This window comes from Erinaceus europaeus, chromosome 16, assembly GCF_950295315.1.
Source record: "Erinaceus europaeus chromosome 16, mEriEur2.1, whole genome shotgun sequence".
Lineage (NCBI taxonomy): Eukaryota > Metazoa > Chordata > Mammalia > Eulipotyphla > Erinaceidae > Erinaceus > Erinaceus europaeus.
In genome coordinates, this window is record NC_080177.1 from 32,823,527 (window position 1) to 32,840,971 (window position 17,445).

At 44.0% G+C, this 17,445-nt stretch overlaps 1 protein-coding gene and 1 long non-coding RNA gene across 2 annotated transcripts in view; one reads left to right on the forward strand and one right to left on the reverse strand.

Moving 5' to 3' along the window:
• The window catches only part of PRKCH (protein kinase C eta), a 256,943-nt gene extending 250,902 nt beyond the window's left edge, over nt 1–6,041 (reverse strand). Inside the window, exon 1 of the mRNA XM_007519272.3 lies at nt 4,853–6,041. Within this exon, the coding sequence (XP_007519334.1) occupies nt 4,853–5,218 (366 nt within the window). The 5' untranslated portion in view covers nt 5,219–6,041. The remainder of the gene's footprint in view (nt 1–4,852) is intronic.
• Nucleotides 1–17,445, forward strand: part of LOC132533432 (uncharacterized) — a 941,342-nt gene that overhangs the window by 494,841 nt on the left and 429,056 nt on the right. The window lies entirely within an intron of this gene.

Consider the following 17,445-nt stretch of genomic DNA (forward strand, 5'->3'; position numbering starts at 1 on the left):
TACCTTTTCAATTTCTGTGTATATTTGAATTTCTTTTGCACTGACTGAAGCCTCCAATACAATGTTACAACTATGTTCACAAGGATCATTGGTTTATAGTTTTTTGTTGTGTTGTTCTCTCTCTCTCTCTCTCTCTCTCTTTTGCAATGTCTTCATCAGGTTTTGATATAAAGGTAATGTCAGTTTCATAGAATGAGCTGGAATATGCTTCCTTTATTTTCTGATGTGCTTTGTGTAGATCTGACAAAGCTTCTTCCTTAAATATATGACAGCATTCACCTGTAAAGTTAACTGTGTCAGTTTGTATTGTAGAAGGTTTTAAACTACAAATTCAGTTAATTTAATAGCTATAAAGCTAGTTAAATTAGTTTCAATATTTGTGTCTTTCAAAAAATTGTCCATCGTATCTAAATGGTAGGATTTGCTACAGAATTGCTTATAATATTCTCATTACTTTTTTTTTTTTTTAATGTGGAACAAGGTATCAAACCCAGAGCCTCAAGCATCTAAGCCCTGTGTTCTATTAACCATCTTTCCAATTCCTCTCATTCATTACTTTTTTTTTTCTTGGATAGGACAGAGAGAAATCAAGAGAGGAGGGGAAGATGGGGGGGGGGGGAGACAGACACCTGTAGACCTGCTTCACCGCCCATGCCATTCATTACTTTTTCAATGGTTGTGTTCTCTCTCATTTGCAGTATGGTAGCTTGTGTCCTTTTTGTTTATCATTCTGACCTGAGGTTTATCACTTTTCTTTTTTTCAAATAATCAGCTTTTGTTTCACTGAGTTTTCGCTATGATTTCAATCTAGATCATTGATTTCTTTTGTCAGGTTCCTTCTCTCAGCTTAATTTTGGCTCAGTTAGCTTTCTATTGATAGTTTGAGATTTAAAAATAGGTCTCTGAAGTCTTTTTAAACTTGAGCATTTAACACTATGAATTTCCCTTAAAGAACTTATCTAGCTGTCTCCTACCACTTCCTTTGTTTTCAGGTAGAATAAATATCATACGTATGGTCAAGAGAGAAGTATTTGAATGTCAGCTCCATGTCAGGCACTGTGTTTAGTACAATGACTATGTTGCATAAAAGAATCTAGCAAAATAGCTCACTTGTATAGCGTGACTGCTTTGCCATGAGCAGAAACTCAAGTTTGAACTCAGTCCTGCAGAACTGAAGGAAGTTTGGGTCCTATAGTCCTTCCCTCTTTCTATCTGCAAAAGTCAGTCCAAAGCTGTGACTTGATGAGAGAGAGAGAGAGAGGAGGAAAGAAAGAAAGAAAACAAGCACAGGGAGGTTAGCTAGCCCCTTCTATCATTAAACTTAGAAGATAATATTGGCAAAATCAGTACGGAAATCAATGTTAATGATTACTGAAGGGTTTTTTTTTTGGGGGGGGGGGTGGCAGAATTTTCACCTAGGCTTCACTACTTGACTTTCTTTTGTCCCAAAGAGAGAGAGGGAGGGAGAGAACAGCACCAAAGCTTCCTTCAGTGTAGTGGAAGCTGGCCTTAAATATTTGTCCTTTGCACTGCAGGCCAGGTACCTCCCCAGGTGAGCTATCTTGCAGGTCCTAATTACTTTCTTAATACTTAGAAAGGACATTATCTTAGTTTTGTCCTAATTATAAAGGTATCTTCTGGCTTTGGCTATAACCTAGTAAAAAAAAATCAGTCATTGGGGGAGTTGGGCAATAGCACAGCAGGTTAAGGGCATGTGGCGCAAAGCACAAGGACCAGAATAAGGATCCTGGTTCCAGCCCCTGGCTCCCCACCTGCAGGGGAGTTGCTTCACAGGCAGTGAAGCAGGTCTGCAGGTGTCTATCTTTCTCTCTCCCTCTGTCTTCCCCACCTCTCTCCATTTCTCTCTGTCCTATCCAACAACGACGACACCAACAACAATAATAACTACAACAATAAAACAACAAGGGCAAGAAAAGAGAATAAATAAATTAATTAAATTTTTTTTAAAAAAGAATATTTTAAAAAATCAGTCATTGGTTTTTTTTAAAGTTCAGCAATCTGTAGTACAAATTACAATTTCAAAATCTTATAATTATACAAAATATATAAATACAATTTTTGTGATGTGAACTCAATTTCTCTACTTGTAACTATCTGAATAAACTGTTTCAATTTTACATATTAAGTATTTTCGTAATTCTAAACTTCTATTAGATCTATACAGGATCATGTATAAATATGTATTTTGGGGCCAGGTGGTAGCACACCTGGTCGAGCTCATGTGTTACAATGCAGAAGGGCCCAGGTTTAAGTCCATACCCCCACCTGCAAGGAGAAAGCTTTGCAGGTGGTGAAGAGTGTTAGAGTTGTCTCACTTCCTTCCCTCTTCATTTCTAGCTGTCTCTATCCAATAAAGATAATTTGAGGTTTTAAAAAAAAATTGAGTATTTCAGAAATTTTCTCAAAAATATTCTTTCTTCACAAAAAAAATGTATTATATTTTTTTAACAAAGCGCTGCTCAGCTCTGGGCTTATGAAGGTACAAGGGATTGAATCTGGAATGTCAGAACTTCAGGCATTAAAATCTTTTCATATAACCACTATGCTACCTCCAGTACCCCTAAAAAATTTTTTTTAAGGAAACATTCACCTACCTTACCCTGATTGTCTCAAATCATCCAGAGCATTAAGCAAATCTGACAGCCAAATTGAATACAAATGTATGACAAATTGCTGCTTTCAAGATCATTTAAATGCTGATATATTCTATCAAATATTCACATTTTCCACAATACCACCCTAGACTATATTAAGCATCTAAGTATAACTAATTCAAACAGTTATAGGTATGGACATTTAATTTGCCTGTAAGTCTCTTGTTCTTCCCGTGGAACAACTTGCCTATCTCCATTTCACCAGGTAACATGGATCTGCCTACATTTAGACTTCTAGTCCTCATCTTTTGGACTCTATTTAGGCCACAAGTTCTCAATTTTGACTGCCCTGTAGAATCATTGAGCGCAGAACTATACCCCTGTAATCTTACAATCTTGTACAGATCACTGTTACACTGTTAAATCACCAGTACAAAATATTTCTAAAGAGTCACCTGGGAAGCCCCACGGCCAGAGATTTCCACTTAAGAGTCTTTAAAAGTAAAGGTGTGGTGTTGTTTTTTTTTTTTTTTTCCCAACTCAGGTGATTCAAATGTGGAAACTAGGGAGGACTAGTTTAGGATCTGTACGAGAAAGTATGCTTTTGTCTTTGGCCAATCTGCACCATCATACTTCAGAACCTGGTTCCTCTAGAACAGTGCCCAGCTCAGTTCAATAAATTAGACAGTAATTTAATTATTCATTTAGATGCCTAGGCTAACCTTGATTTCCTACCAAGAAAAGATACAATGTCAATCTCCCATCCCTCTCCAGTCCACTTCTAAACTCCATAAAGTTAAGTTCAGTTAAAGGGATATCAACACAATATAATTTGATGATATGGTTAATCAGATATTTTTTAAACTTCTGTTTTTACTAAAACGATAGTTCCAAAGGTAAGAGAGATAGTGCCTACCAATAGACTGAGCTTACCAATGATCTGGTAAAGAACTAAATCTTACTGACCTGGCCTAAGGACATGGAAGGACTTCTCTCTCTTTCTCGAATAAAGCTTAAGATTTATGAAAATAAAAAAAGAACTAAATCAAAGCCATTTGTGGCTTTTAGAAACCATATGGTAAAATCGTTAATTTATCATGTATAAATTAAATAACTAAATGAGTCTTCATAATTATCTACTTGATGCCACTACTTACATATTTCCAACAAGTTTTCAATTCTGAGTCACATTTTGGGTTCAAAACTGATATCCTCCAAAAACCTAAAAGATTTGGGAACAAGGGCCTTCAAACAGCTCACCACGTTTTGCTAAACCCGTCCAGTTCACTGTAATTATTTCATCATGTAAGAATAACACCTGCATCACAGAGGCAGCATGGGGATTGGGGGTGGTGAAGCTTTAGCACTGTGTACAGTGGTCTAGAAATGTTCATTTATTTACAGCAGAAAGTTTGCCTCATGGGAACTATGTGAAAAGCAGAGGCAAGTAGGAAGTTGCGGGTAACTACTTGTCAATACACAGAAACACCAGGTGACTGGAGGCGGCGGGTGCTGAGGAGGGAGGGGGCTCGAGGCGGGGGGAGGGGTGTCCACACACAACGGAGGAAAAGCTTAACCATCCCAGCAGAAACACAAGCCGCAGGACACAGACCAAAGTGGCTTGCAAACACACGTAAACCGCATCCCTTGGCTAACAGCTCAGTTATCCAACTTTGTGAAGGTGCAAACCCAGCCACTCTAAGCCGTACCCGCAGCAGGTTAATGTACCTCTGGGACGTAATGGATGTGCAAGCTGAAACACGTGTGCACTTCTGCGCGGCTGAACCAACACGTAGCCATAAACACTATGAATAATGCTGGCGAGAATGCATGGCTTTCTCCTACAAGGCGCTCCAAGTCCCTTCCCCAAATCAAGTCACTTTCCTGTCACACCTCGCTTGCCTTTTCCAGCGGGGTGGGCAATGGAGGGAGGGAGGAAGGGACTACCTAAAGTCTGGACAAAAGAGTTGAGGGGTGATCGCCCCTGACCCCAAGACTTCGCTTTAACCCAAGGTGCCATCCCAAAGGGTCGTGTCCCAGGCCGGCTTCCTAGAGACACACCTGAGCCCTGACACACACCCACTGCGGCCGCGTCGCTGGTGCCTTGGCCACCAAGGCGAAGACCAAAGTCGCCTGGAGCCAATACCCTCCGCCGCAGAGCTCGAGAAGATGGGAAAGAGGCGCCCGAGCGAGCCCTGGGAAACGGAAAGGGGGTGGATGGGGGCATGGCTACTCACCCAGCCTTCGAAGGTGTCTGAGGTGCCGGCGGTGCGCAGCAGGTCCTGGAATTGCAGGGTGCAGTTAGCCACAAAGTGGTCGTAGCCCAGGGGCGTCTCATGGAAGACCGCCAGCTCGAGGTGGCCGCCGTCGGTGACGTTGGCGCAGAACTCCTCGTTGTACGTGGGCTTGTTGGTCTTCTGCTTGGTGCTGGTCTGGCCCACGCGCACCTGGTCCACGCTTACAGTCAGGTAGGGGTCCAGCAGCTGGTGACCCTTCTTGAAAAGCGAGTGGCGCAGGGACCAGCGAGTGGGCTGCAGCCCCACCGCCTCGCCGACGCGAACTCTCAAGTAGCCATTGAACTTCATGGTGCCCGACGACGACATGCCGGCGCCGCTGCCCGGGGCCCCCCGGAGTCCCCCCGGAGGTCGCAGCGAGAGAGCACGGCTCAGGCCAGAGCCCGCGGCAGCCGCAAGAGGGGAGGCAGTTCCCGGAGAAAGCGGCGTCCGACAAGACCCCCTCCACCGGCCATTCTGCCTCCTCCGCAGGACTTTCTCCTCCCCTCTTTCCCTCCCTCCCTCCTTCCCTCCTCGCGAGGTGGAAAGGAGGGGAGCCCGGCACCTAGCCCTCAGCGGGCCGGGATGGCCCGACCTCCCTTTCGAGCGCGCTGCGCTTCCCGCGGCTTCGCCCAGGACTCGCCCCTTTTCCCGAGCCGGGAAGCTCCTCTCCCTGGAGAGCCGGAGCGACCCGTCCGGTGAGCCTGAGCCCGGAGAGGCTCTTCCCCGCCTCCTCCCGCTTCTGCTCCTGCCCCCGCCTCCTCGGGCTCACGCTCCCCCCCACCCCCCTCGGCGAGCTTCAAACCAGGAAGCAGCTGCCGCCGCAGCAACCCGAGCGGGAGCCTCGGGCCGCCAAGCTGCAAGTTCACCGACACCCGGCGGGTCTCCCCTGCGGCCCTGGCGGGGGCGTGGCGCAACCAGAGCCCTGCCCCTCCGGTGGTCTGCGGGGTCCCGCCTTCAGGGCGCCGCGCCCCCAGGTCGTTCTGCTCCGTGCGCGCTGCCTGCTGCACTGGGTCCCGAGCCCTGAACGCTGCTGGCTAGGGGATTCCACCCGAGTGGCCCTAAATCTGAAGAGACTGGCCTGGAAAAGACGAGCCCAGAGTGGGGGGGGGGGGGAATAGAGGAGCAGGGAAGCCGCCCACACCCTCTTTTCCTCCCCAGCAGGTAGGCTGGCAACCCAGCCTGGTCATCCAGGAGAGGCCTTGGCTGGAGGCGGGCGCTAGGCGGGGAGGCTCCTTTTCCTAATCTTTACAAGGCTGTCTCATCCCGGGTTCAGCTCGGGCTCATCCTGTTTGTGCGCCTTTCCTGCAGAGAGTAATTATTTACATGGTGTGTGTGTGTGTGTGTGTGTGTGTGTGTGTGTGTGTGTGTGTGTGTGTGTGAAATAGGACAGTAGTAATGATGAAGATCCTGTCAGAGAGAGAGAGAGAGAGAGAGAGAGTGTGTGTGTGTGTGTGTGTGTGTGTGTGTGTGTGTGTGTGTGTGTGTGTGTGTGTGTATTAAATAGGACAGTAGTGATGATGAAGATCCTGTCAGCTCCTTCCCCAGAGAGGTGTGTCTTGCACAAAGAGCAGGAACGGTCGGTTCTAAACTCCATCGTGGCCGGCACAGTCTACACCTTAGCTGGTGGTTTCTTGTCCACCCAGCCCTGCATGCAAGGGCAGAAGCTGGCCTCACACAAATTGGCTCTGACATCCGTGTGCGGAAGTAAACGCCTCATTTCAGAACATTCCGGAGTATATTGCTAAGTTTGAGGGTCAGAGAGGCCCAGTCTTCTGTTCCTTCCTATAGGAGGTACCTATAGTTTCTGACCCTTTTGAGGATGGGTCCACCACTTGCCTGCTTGCAAGGCTCGCTCGACCCTGAGGACTGGCCCAGGAAATTGGTCCCTCGTGGTGCCTGGGTCCCGCTAAAATCCTGAATTATATTCTCACTAATTATTCAGGTTTCCTTGGGAGCAAGCTGGACCTTCTAACCTCTCATCCCACCTCCAGTACTCTGTTTAAGTCTCAAACTAAGTAGATGCTTACCAATTTCACAGGAGTGAATGGAGTCATGCTAAAGAATAAAAATAGGCAGCCTGGGAGGTGGTGCAGTGCTTAAATGTTAGACTCTCAAGCATAAGGTCCTGAGTTCAACCTAAAACATTGTCATGTGCCACAGTGAGTTTCTGCTTCTCTCTCCTTCCTCTCTCTTTCTCATTACTAAATCAATAAACCATTTTTTAAAAGAATAAAACGGGGCCAGGTGGAGGCACACCTGGTTGAGTGCATATGTTACAAGGCACAAGGATCCAGGTTTGAGCCCCAGGTCCTTACCTGCAGGGGGATAGCTTTGCAAGTGGTAAAGTAGGGCTGCAGATGTCTCTCTGTCTCTCTCCCTCTCTACCTCCCCCTTCCCTCTCAGTTTCTGGCTGTCTCTATCCAATAAATAAATAAAGATAATAAAAACATTTTTAAAAGATTAAAACATAATAACTATGGACAGATGGAGAGGGGTTGTCTTGAAATCTCCAGAACACCTTTAAGTGGACAGGGATGTAGCCCATCACTTAATGACACCTTAGCTTCAGGCAGAGCTTGTAAAGCAAACTCCCAAACATGCAGGAAGCTCCTATCTGGCCTTAGTGCTTCAGAAGAAGAGATCAAATGGACCGTTTGGATCAATTCTGCCACCCAAGGAATTAAGATCTAAGAACCACTGACTACTGGGCTTTGACACTAGAAATGAGTTTCAAAATGGTGGTCAGTTCCACAGCTGTGCTGGGAGTGGAGTGTGAAGGGCATTGAGCACTCCATTCTGGCCTTTTCAGCCAGTGCCAGGCACAGGTGGGCAGTGATGAGAGAGCAGTAAGCAGGACAGCCATCATGCCTGCCTTCCAGGGATTGACAGTCCCATCCAAAGAAGAAACCACAAATAGAAGTACAAGAAGGGTGAAGAATACAAGCTTCTCAAATTATTGTCACTCTGGAATCCATTTTACCTACCTAGAAATATATATGACCACATAGTTCTAATGTAAGTTTCAGAGACTCATACTGCAGGGTGGTCCCAATTACTGAGGAAAAGTGTGCTAAATTCCATAATAAGGATTGGACCTCTATAAAGAACATTTTATTTCAGTGATAAATTATATCTGGTTTATAAATGACTACATTTTTCCTTATATGTGCTTTCACTTCTAAAAATATTGGCTTAGAAATTCTGAGTTAACGTTGAAACAAACAAACAAAAACGAATCCAAGTTTCAGTGAGTCCATGGAACCTGCAAAGGGTGGCCAGGGGTAGGGTCCCTGAAGTCTAAGCTGATGGCATTAATTCAGAGTTCCTGAAAATTTAAAGGATGGGTCAATCTGTTTGGAGACAAAAAAAAAAAAAAAAAGGATTCCATGTGAGTGGAGGTGGAAATGAGAAAAGTATAGTGATTGAAATGAATGCAATAATGGTTATGCAAAAAGACTTTCATGCCTGAGCCTCCAAAGTCCTAGGTTCAGTCCCCACCTCCACAAGCCAGAGATGAACAATGATCTGGTAAAATAGATAAATAAAATGTTTTTTTAAATATATGAACTCGGGAGTCGAGCGGTAGCTCAGCGGGTTAAGCGCACAAGGTGCAAAGCACAAGGACCAGCATAAGGATCCAGTTTAAGCCCCCAGCTCCCCACCTGCAAGGGAGTCGCTCCACAGCAGTGAAACAGGTCTGCAGGTGTCTTTCTCTCCCCCTCTGTCTTCCCCTTCTCTCTCCATTTCTCTCTGTTCTAACAATGATGACATTGATAACAACAACAATAAAAAGAAACAAGGGCAACAAAAGGGAAAATAAATAAATAAAATATTAAAATTGAAAAAATAAATAAATAAACCCCAAAAAGTGGATCAGGACCAAATTCTTATATATATTTTAGGAGAGTATATTAACACTATTCCCACCACCAAAGTTCTGTGTGGCAGGACCCAATTCTGGCCAGACTAGTAGATAATGGGAAGTCTTTGGAGAGTATAAGCATCTGGAAGTCTCTGGAGGCTATTATCAGAGCCACAACAAGATGAAATTCATATTGTAAAATATCCATTTGGGACTATGGATTGGGAAGAGCAAGCAATTTGTGTGGGGGCTGAGTTAGAAGGCTGTGGTCAAGCCCAAGGAGGGAATCTGGTGAGTGGGACTTAGGTGGTGCTACTGGAGATGAGGTAAGGAGATGGCTATGAGAAGTGTTTAGGAGGTGGAATTGGCAGATCCTGGCAATGGATTGAATGGATGGAATGAGGAAGAGGAAAGTATCGAGATGAATTGCAGGAATCAACTTGAGCAAGAGGATGCATTGGGGAACCATTAGTGATGAGGAAACACTGATTTGTGGAGGGAGATGAAGTGTTCCATTTGACTTAGGTCAAGTTTGGTACAGTTTGAAAACACTTCCATGGAATCTGAAGTGGGCAATTGGCTGTGTGGTCGTGCATCTCAGTAATTTTCTAGTTTAAAGACAAACTGATGGCCAGCAAGAGAGCTGCTTACTCAGGAAGGTGCTTGCTTGGCCATTTAAGTGTCTCAGATTCAAGCCTGGCTCCCATCAAACTGGGTGAGCTAATGTGTTATTGTTGATTTGTGCAGCAGTGGGGTGCGATGGAGAGAGAATCCAAGTGCAGAGAGAACACAAATCTTTATTGTCGGGTCAGACGGGTGGTTTAGGCCACATGGAGCCAGCCAAAAAAATGGCTGCTTCCTGCTACCTCACCACCTGGCAAGAGAGAGTGGGCAAGAGAGAGTGCGCAGGGAGGGAGAGTAGGTGGACTTTTTTGGTCAACACCTGGAGGAGTGACGTGTTGGGACATTATTGGCTGGGGAAAGCCTTGAAAATACCATATTTCTCTGTGTAGGGTCTTGCGGAGACATCTGCACGGCATCTCCCCCTTTTCTTTTATATCTAATGGACACAGTAAGGAAATGTATAGAGTGGAGCAGTCTAAAATGTTTTTAAGGAATGCCGTGCTCAGGTGGGAAGATGTAGAACGTTTTTGTGGGGGAGGGAAGGCTTAAATGGCCGCCAACCTTCTGAGATTTATGTGTCCCCCTGTGCTCAACCCCTCTTTAGAGAGAGAGAGTTACCTGGAGGGACTCATCTCATAGGTTAAGCTCTGCCAGGCTCAACCATCTCCTCACAATATTTCTACATCCTACTCTATCTTTCTATCTAGTCATCGCATTAAGATGGTTCAATGTCTGTAAAAGACTCTATCTGTAACAGGAATAGTAGTGTAGGGGTGAGCAGAAACCTTTTGGGCATAAACCTGAATGATATAACAAAACAGGAAGGGACAAGTAGGGGAACAGTAAGAGCCAGTGTGATGTCAAGGGAAGCCTTGGTACACAAAGAAACGTTCCCTGTCTCTGGGGGGGGGGGGCAAGGGTTCGTAATGAGGGGGCGTTTCCTACCTCAAAGGGCAGGACCTGTAGGCGGAAGGACATGGCCCACCAAGCAGAGGGGGTGGATTTCGGGGGGTGTGCCACTATAGTCATGTTGTCTAGTGGGTGATGTCAGAGTGTGCAGGGGTCCAGATGGTTTTTCCCAGGATTCCTGTGAAAGAAACACAAACAATCTGCTTCCCATGATTAGCAGGGCATCTGATTTGAATTTTTTATAGAAAAAGAGGTTTGGTGCCTTAGCCAACTGAATATTGAGGGGGGTATATCTTCCCTTATTTATTTATTATTTTTATTTCATTTTTTTTTTTTTAATTTTAAAAAAAAATTTATTTAATTGAGCCTAGGTGTTTGGCGGGCCTATAGTGACAAGATGAGATACACCAGTTAAGTGTAGAAGAATATGTGAATGTTGTTAATTCACATAATTTGTGTATGGAAAAACTTTTTATAGTTTAATACATTACCATATGAACAGATGATTCTTCATGTGAAGGCTTGATAGCTGTAATCATTTACTTGTGAAAAAAAATAAAACTTATAACAAGTTAGAGGTTTACTATAATTAATAGCTCGATGATTATAATTGGTTTAAGTATCTTTATGATTTTGTTAAAAGGTCATCTAATGTGACCTCTTGTGGCAGGATCTTCAGACCAATTTTAGTTAAAATATATATTGATTTTTTTTAACCATTTTACTTTGGATTATAAACAGACTCTGGTTACTAGAGAGTTAACACATGTTAGTGACAATGGTTTTAACATTTACAGTGTCAGATTTATGCCAGATTTGTTGTGGATTAATTTCCACAAGATAGTTTACAGGGCACTTTTGGGGGCCCTCCAAAAGTTCCCTGTATAGAGAATTTGTATTTTAGTTTTGTGAATGTATTGTCACATTAAATATTTACACTTTACCTTAAATAGTTAGTTACTTTTAGCAAATTAATTTTACCTTGTCTGGTAGTAATGTAGCTTCAAGGTTACACTTTTAACTGTTAAGTTAGTGTTTACCAAACTTGAAACATACCTATAAACATTTAGTTATAACACACAGAAGGAGAAAAACTTTTGTTATGAGAACATATAATTTAAAAAACAAATTTAGATCTGTCTTTACTCACACAGTTTAAGACTAAGCACTTTACATATATACCAAGACTTATATATATATAAAATCAAAAGAGAAAGAAAAAAAAATTTTTTGGAATGTTTTTGGACGTCTCCAGAAACCTTTGCTGTGTCCAGCATTTTTATATAAAGTCAATTAAATTTTAGAGTACTCTGAGCAGATGGGTCATACAAAAATTTTTGGTTGTTTAACACACTCACTCACAAAACACAACTGGCCAGTCATAACATAAGACATCCAGAGAAGGGGTAGGAGAGAGGGCTCTGTGAGCCAGATTTTCCAGATTCTGCCATGTCATAATATGGATCCTGGGATGCATCCTGCATCTAGTCCTCTTGTAGTATTTCTTGTTCTTCAGGGATAGCAGCGCCATCATGCAGGTATTGTCGGACATGGCGGGCAGGAACCCAGACAGGTTTGGAGTAATTCTGTGGAAAAACGCATGCAAAACCCCTCCCCATGGTTAATAGGGGGTAAGGCCCTTTCCAAATTTTATCGAGTGGGTCTTTCTACTTGACCTTAATAGCTGGAAGAGTAGGTGATGTTTGCCAGTGAAGAATAATAGGAGGTAGGTCCGAATTATTTGATACTCAAAGCAAGAGACAAACCCCTTTGGGGGGAGCCCCAGACCTGCATGGTTTTATTTACCACACAGAGATCTTGGAGAAGGTGCCATTTTCCTGAGCACTTTTTAATCACAAAGACAGGAGTATTCCATGGGCTTCGAGAATGACGAATGTGTCCCAAGGACAACTGCTCTCAGACGAGCTCTTTTAACATTTCTAGCTTATCCCTAGGCAAAGGCCACTGTTCCATCCAGACAGGCTCATTAGAAAGCCAGTCTAAGCAGGGAGTTTGGTTACGAACAGTGGCAGTTAGTATTGGGGGTGCTGATTAGATCTAGTCTCGCAGGAGCGGGTGTTATGCTCTGCAGAGGCATCTGTGGATATCCTAACATCAAGACATTCCAGAAGATCCCTGCCCAGTAGGTTGGTGCTAATATCAGCTACCAAAGGGCAGAAGTGTCCGGTAGTCCCTTCAGGGTCTTCCCACATGAGCAAATCTCTTATGAGAAAGGCTTGAGTCAACCCTCCAACTCCATGTAAACGGGGTCCTGGGAGGAGTTCCCAATTTTGGGGAACCTCTGCTTGCCTTAAAATCGTCTTTTCTGCCCCCATGTCAATCAAACATTTAAAAGGAATATTGCCAATCCTTACTGTCATAGTAGGGTGACCTCGTTCTAAAACAGGAGGGGTCCACAAAATGTCAGGCCCCAAATTTGTACCATTCAAGGGCGTGCCATCTTTATGAAACAATCTCTCCTCCAATTAAAACCTTTCTGACATCTAGGACAAGGTATTCATGGCCTCTGGCTCTCTGACTGAAGGCAGGGTTGCCCTGACTGGAGGCGGAGTTGCCCTGACTGGAAGCAGGGTTGTCCTAACTGGAGGTGGGGTCGCGGCTTATCTGGACATTAGTTACACCAATGCCCTTGGCAATCGCACTGAAAGCAGGCCCCGTTTTGATTATGTGGGGTAACTGCATAAGCCTGTGTTATAATGGGTGTCCCATAAGAGCTTAATCTAAGTTCCTGTGTCGCTAAAATCCAATTATCTGGGTGTTGGTGTTTAAGACTGAGGCATGCCTGACAGAATTCTGGAATCATGCCTCAGTCTTAAACACCAACGATAGAACTCAGGAGGAGAGAACGGACTTCAGGATTATAAATCTTTCTCTCTAAGGTTGACCGCACCCTGGAAATGAAGTTAGCTAGGGATTAATCGGTTTCTTGGCATAGGGAGTTAATGGGGACTGAGGCCTCTCCTGTGGATGGGGTTAATCTCTCCCAAGCTTGTGTTGCACAGATGCGTACCTGTTCTGCCTGCTGAATTCCAGTTTTAAACTCTCCTGCTCCAAACAATGCATTAAAATTCCATTCTAGCTGTTTGTGACTATTTTTCTGGGATTTTTTTGAGCATTCATCATGAAAGCATGCCTCCCATTGCAGGTAGAGGGGGTCTGGGAGCACAGCAAGAGCTAAGTCCCTCCAATCTTGGGGGGTATTAAGGTGCTGGAAAAAGCCTCGTAAAATGGACTTGGTCTATGGGGCATGAATCCCATCCTTCACTACCTACTTGAGTTCTCTGAGTTCTTTGGAGGAGTATGGATGCCACACCTGAGGGTTTTGTCTATTGGGGGCCACTTTTACCAGGAAGGTGTGGACTTGGTTTGATGACAAGGTATCAGCAAGGGAAGGAGTCATGGAAGTGGAAACCGCTGGGGAAGCGGCTGCCGGAGAAACCGAACAGGTAGTGAAGCAGGTCTGCAAGTGTCTATCTTTATCTCCCCTTCTCTGTCTTCCCCTCCTCTCTCCATTTCTCTCTGCCCTATCTAACAACGATGACATTAATAACAACAACAATAATAAACAAGGGCAACAAAAGGGACAATAAATTTTTTAAAAAAGAGAGGTACAACTTCACACAATTCCCACCACCAGAACTCTGTATCCCATCCCATCCCCTGATAGCTTTCCTATTCTTTAACCCTCTGAGATTATGGACCCAAGGTCCTTATGGGATGCAGAAGGTGGAAGGTCTGGCTTCTGTAATTGCTTCCCCACTGAACATGGGCGTTGACAGGTCGATCCATACTCCCAGCCTGTCTCTCTCTTTCCCTAGCGGGGAAGGACTCTGGGGAAGCAGAGCTCCAGGACACATTGGTGGAGTTGTCTGTCCAGGGAAGTCTGGTCAGCATCCTGCTAGCATCTGGCTGAAAAGTGAGTTAACATATAAAGCCAAACATATTGTTGGCCAATCATGGACCTAAAGGCAGGAATAGTACAGGTGAAGAGTTGGGGGGGGTGTCTCTGTTTTGTAGATAGCTTGTAGGCATATTTTAGTTATATTCTAAAGGGCCTGTGGCTATACTAGTGTTTTTTGTTGTTTGTTTGTTTTGTTTTGCCTGAGCCTGAAATCTGATATGGAGATAGATCCAAGTTATTGTCTGGGGAGATGATGCCATGGCTGGCAGAAGGACCAGAAAACCAGATCAGGGAAGAGAGTAGCTCCCTAATATGATTTGATGTGATCCAGGCCCATAATCAGCTTAGGAGCCTATGTGACCTTTGCATCCCTCTAGATCTGAGCTCACATTCTGTGGTCATGAGTAGGAACATTCCAAGCTGCCCCAATGTAGCATAGAGTATATTGTCCAGCCTCCCTTTGGAGGCTGGGACATTCTCTACCATTGTTGATCCAAGTTGAGGGCAAGGTCCTATGGGGGCCCACAAAGGGGTCTTTTGTGTTGTTCCTGATAGAGATGACCAGTAACAATGGAGAGAGGGGTTTATTTGAGGTCTAGGCCCATCATGTCTGTTCAGGAATCTCAGGACCCCAGCTGATGGGGTGGCTTGATAGTTACTAAAGAGTCATCATTAAAGTATGCCAGTCTCTTGCCCTTATTCAGCTTTTGCAGTCTTTGCTTTGATGAGGTTAGCTTTGGAGTGAGTGAGAGAACTGTAATAGGAAGTAGGTGAGAAGTCTTAAGTAGACACTATTTCCTTATGAACTTGATACTGACTCACTACAGACTATTGCATATTTTTGCTTTCAGGTATATATTTTGCCATAATTTATGGATGCATGTGAACATATACTCTATCTATATATATCTAGGTTTTGGGACTTGGTAAGAAGTGAACCTCCTGGTATGGAATTAAAGAATACTATAAAAGGAAAGGTCTCACCCACTTGGGTGAGTAATGAGGGTGAAGGGTTGACATTCTATGCCTGACGTCTCTGGACACAGTCTGAAGTGAAGCATGCTGATGTGGTACTCCTTGTGTTGATTAGGTTGGGATCAGCAATATCATTTGGTATGAATTGAGAGAAGCATGCAGGAAAGTGAGCCCCACCCTAAGGTTCCAGGACTGGGGGAAATATAGGCTCTATAGAGGAAGAAGGATGTTCCTGCTGTCTTAGAATTTAAGAAGACAATAGACAGTTATTGCTATAAGCACATTATTGGGCAATTGGGTTAACTTTGAAATATCCCTTTGCTAGGATTTGCTGTATCATACACAACATCACCATAATTTATGTCCATTGATATTATTTGTATGTAGCTGTGCCACCGGTTGCTTCTGTTCTCCCTGGTCTAAGCTTTTAAGAGAGTCAACATATCAAAGACTCAGCCTATGTATTAAAAAGACTCAGTCTGTGATTTAAAAAGTTTGGAGACATTCAATAAGTTTTTCCCCTTTCATATTAATTAAAAAGTGATTTGTCTGACTACAAATTGATAGGAGTGTACATAAACACCATTCCCACCACCAAAAGACTGTGCAAGACACAGGTGAAGAAATGAGAAACCTTAAAAAAGAAACACCTGGATGGAGGTCAGCAGAGGTGCAGTGAGTTAAGCGCACATAGTAGGAAGCACAGCCCCTGGCTCCCTACCTGCAGGGGGTCGCTTCACAAGCAGAGACACAGGTTTGCAGGTGTATCTTTTTCTTCCCTTCTCTATCCTCCCCTCCCTCTCAATTTCTCTCTATCCTATCCAGTAAAATGGGGGGGTGGCCACCAGAAGCAGTGGATTTTCAGTGCAGGCACTGAGCTCCAGTGATAATCCTGGAAGCAAAAGAAAGGAAAGGAGGAGAAAGGAAGGACCTGGCAACTAGTGGAACAGCAGACAGAGCATAGAACTTCCATGCCTGAAGTCCCAGGTTTAATTCCTAATACCACATATGCCAGAGGGGTGCTCTGGTTCTCTCTGTCTCTCTCCTTTCTACCGTTAAATAAATAAATCTTGAGAAAAAAAAAAAAAAAGAAACATCTATATTATGGTTCTCATCCTGTAGTCACAAATCACCTGATTGAAGTCACTTATTTACAAAGCTACTTGAACCTAAAAAAAAAGTCACAGGTGAAACGCATGATGCCCCTAACCCCCATTACACATTGGTCTTGCTTCCTTGCCTGGGATTTCATAGTCATTTTCTGTAACTGGCCCCCTCCATATAGTCAGAGCACATTACTGTAATCCTATAACCTCTATCTATACCTATACCCTGTATCTAGGATTTCCAGATAACAGTCCCAGTGGGGTAGAGGTGTCCTCTACCAACATGCTAATGTTGGTCTGGGGGAAGACTGTCTCCAATCCATGTCATATGTCACTAAGTAGCACTCGGGGGAATCACTAGATCAGTAATAGACAGAATACAGTACAAGAATACAGTACAAGATTCTTCCTATTGGAAGAATCTTTCAATAAATATCTCCTCTATGTGACAGTTTTTATCCAGAGCTTGTCCTGATTTTTAAGAAAGGCTAGGGAGCAAGAAGTTCCCTCTTCCTCTAAATTCTGCCCTAACACTAGTGGCTTGTATATAATTCAATATCCTACACATCATGAATATCTGTGTTAACAACTTTAAAATCTGTTTCATAGGTCCCTTTTTTAAAACATTTTTAATTTAGTCATAAAATGGAAATGTTGACAAGATCATAGGATAAGAGGGGTACAATTCCACACAGTTCCCACCACCAGAATTCCATACCCCATCCCCTCCCTTGAAAGCTTTCCTATTCTTTATCCCTCTGGGAGTATGGACCTAGGATCATTATCGGGTACAGAATTTGGAAGGTCTGGCTTCTGTAATTGCTTCCCCACTGAACATGAGCATTGGCAGGTCAATCCATACTCCCAGCTTGTCTCTCTTTCCCTAGTGGGGCAGGAATCTGGGGATGTGGGACTCCAGGACATATTGGTGGGGTCGTCTGCCCAGGAAAGTCAAGCTGGCATCATAGTAGCATCTGAAACCTGGTGGCTGAAAAAGAGTCAAGGTATAAAGCAGAACAAGTTGTTGACTAATCATGAACCTAAAGGCAAGATTATTGCAGATGAAGATTTGGGGGTCTCCATTTTAGAAAAGGCTAATAGGTCTATTTTAGGTATATTCCAAGGGGCCCATGGCTTTGCTAGTTTTCATAGGTCC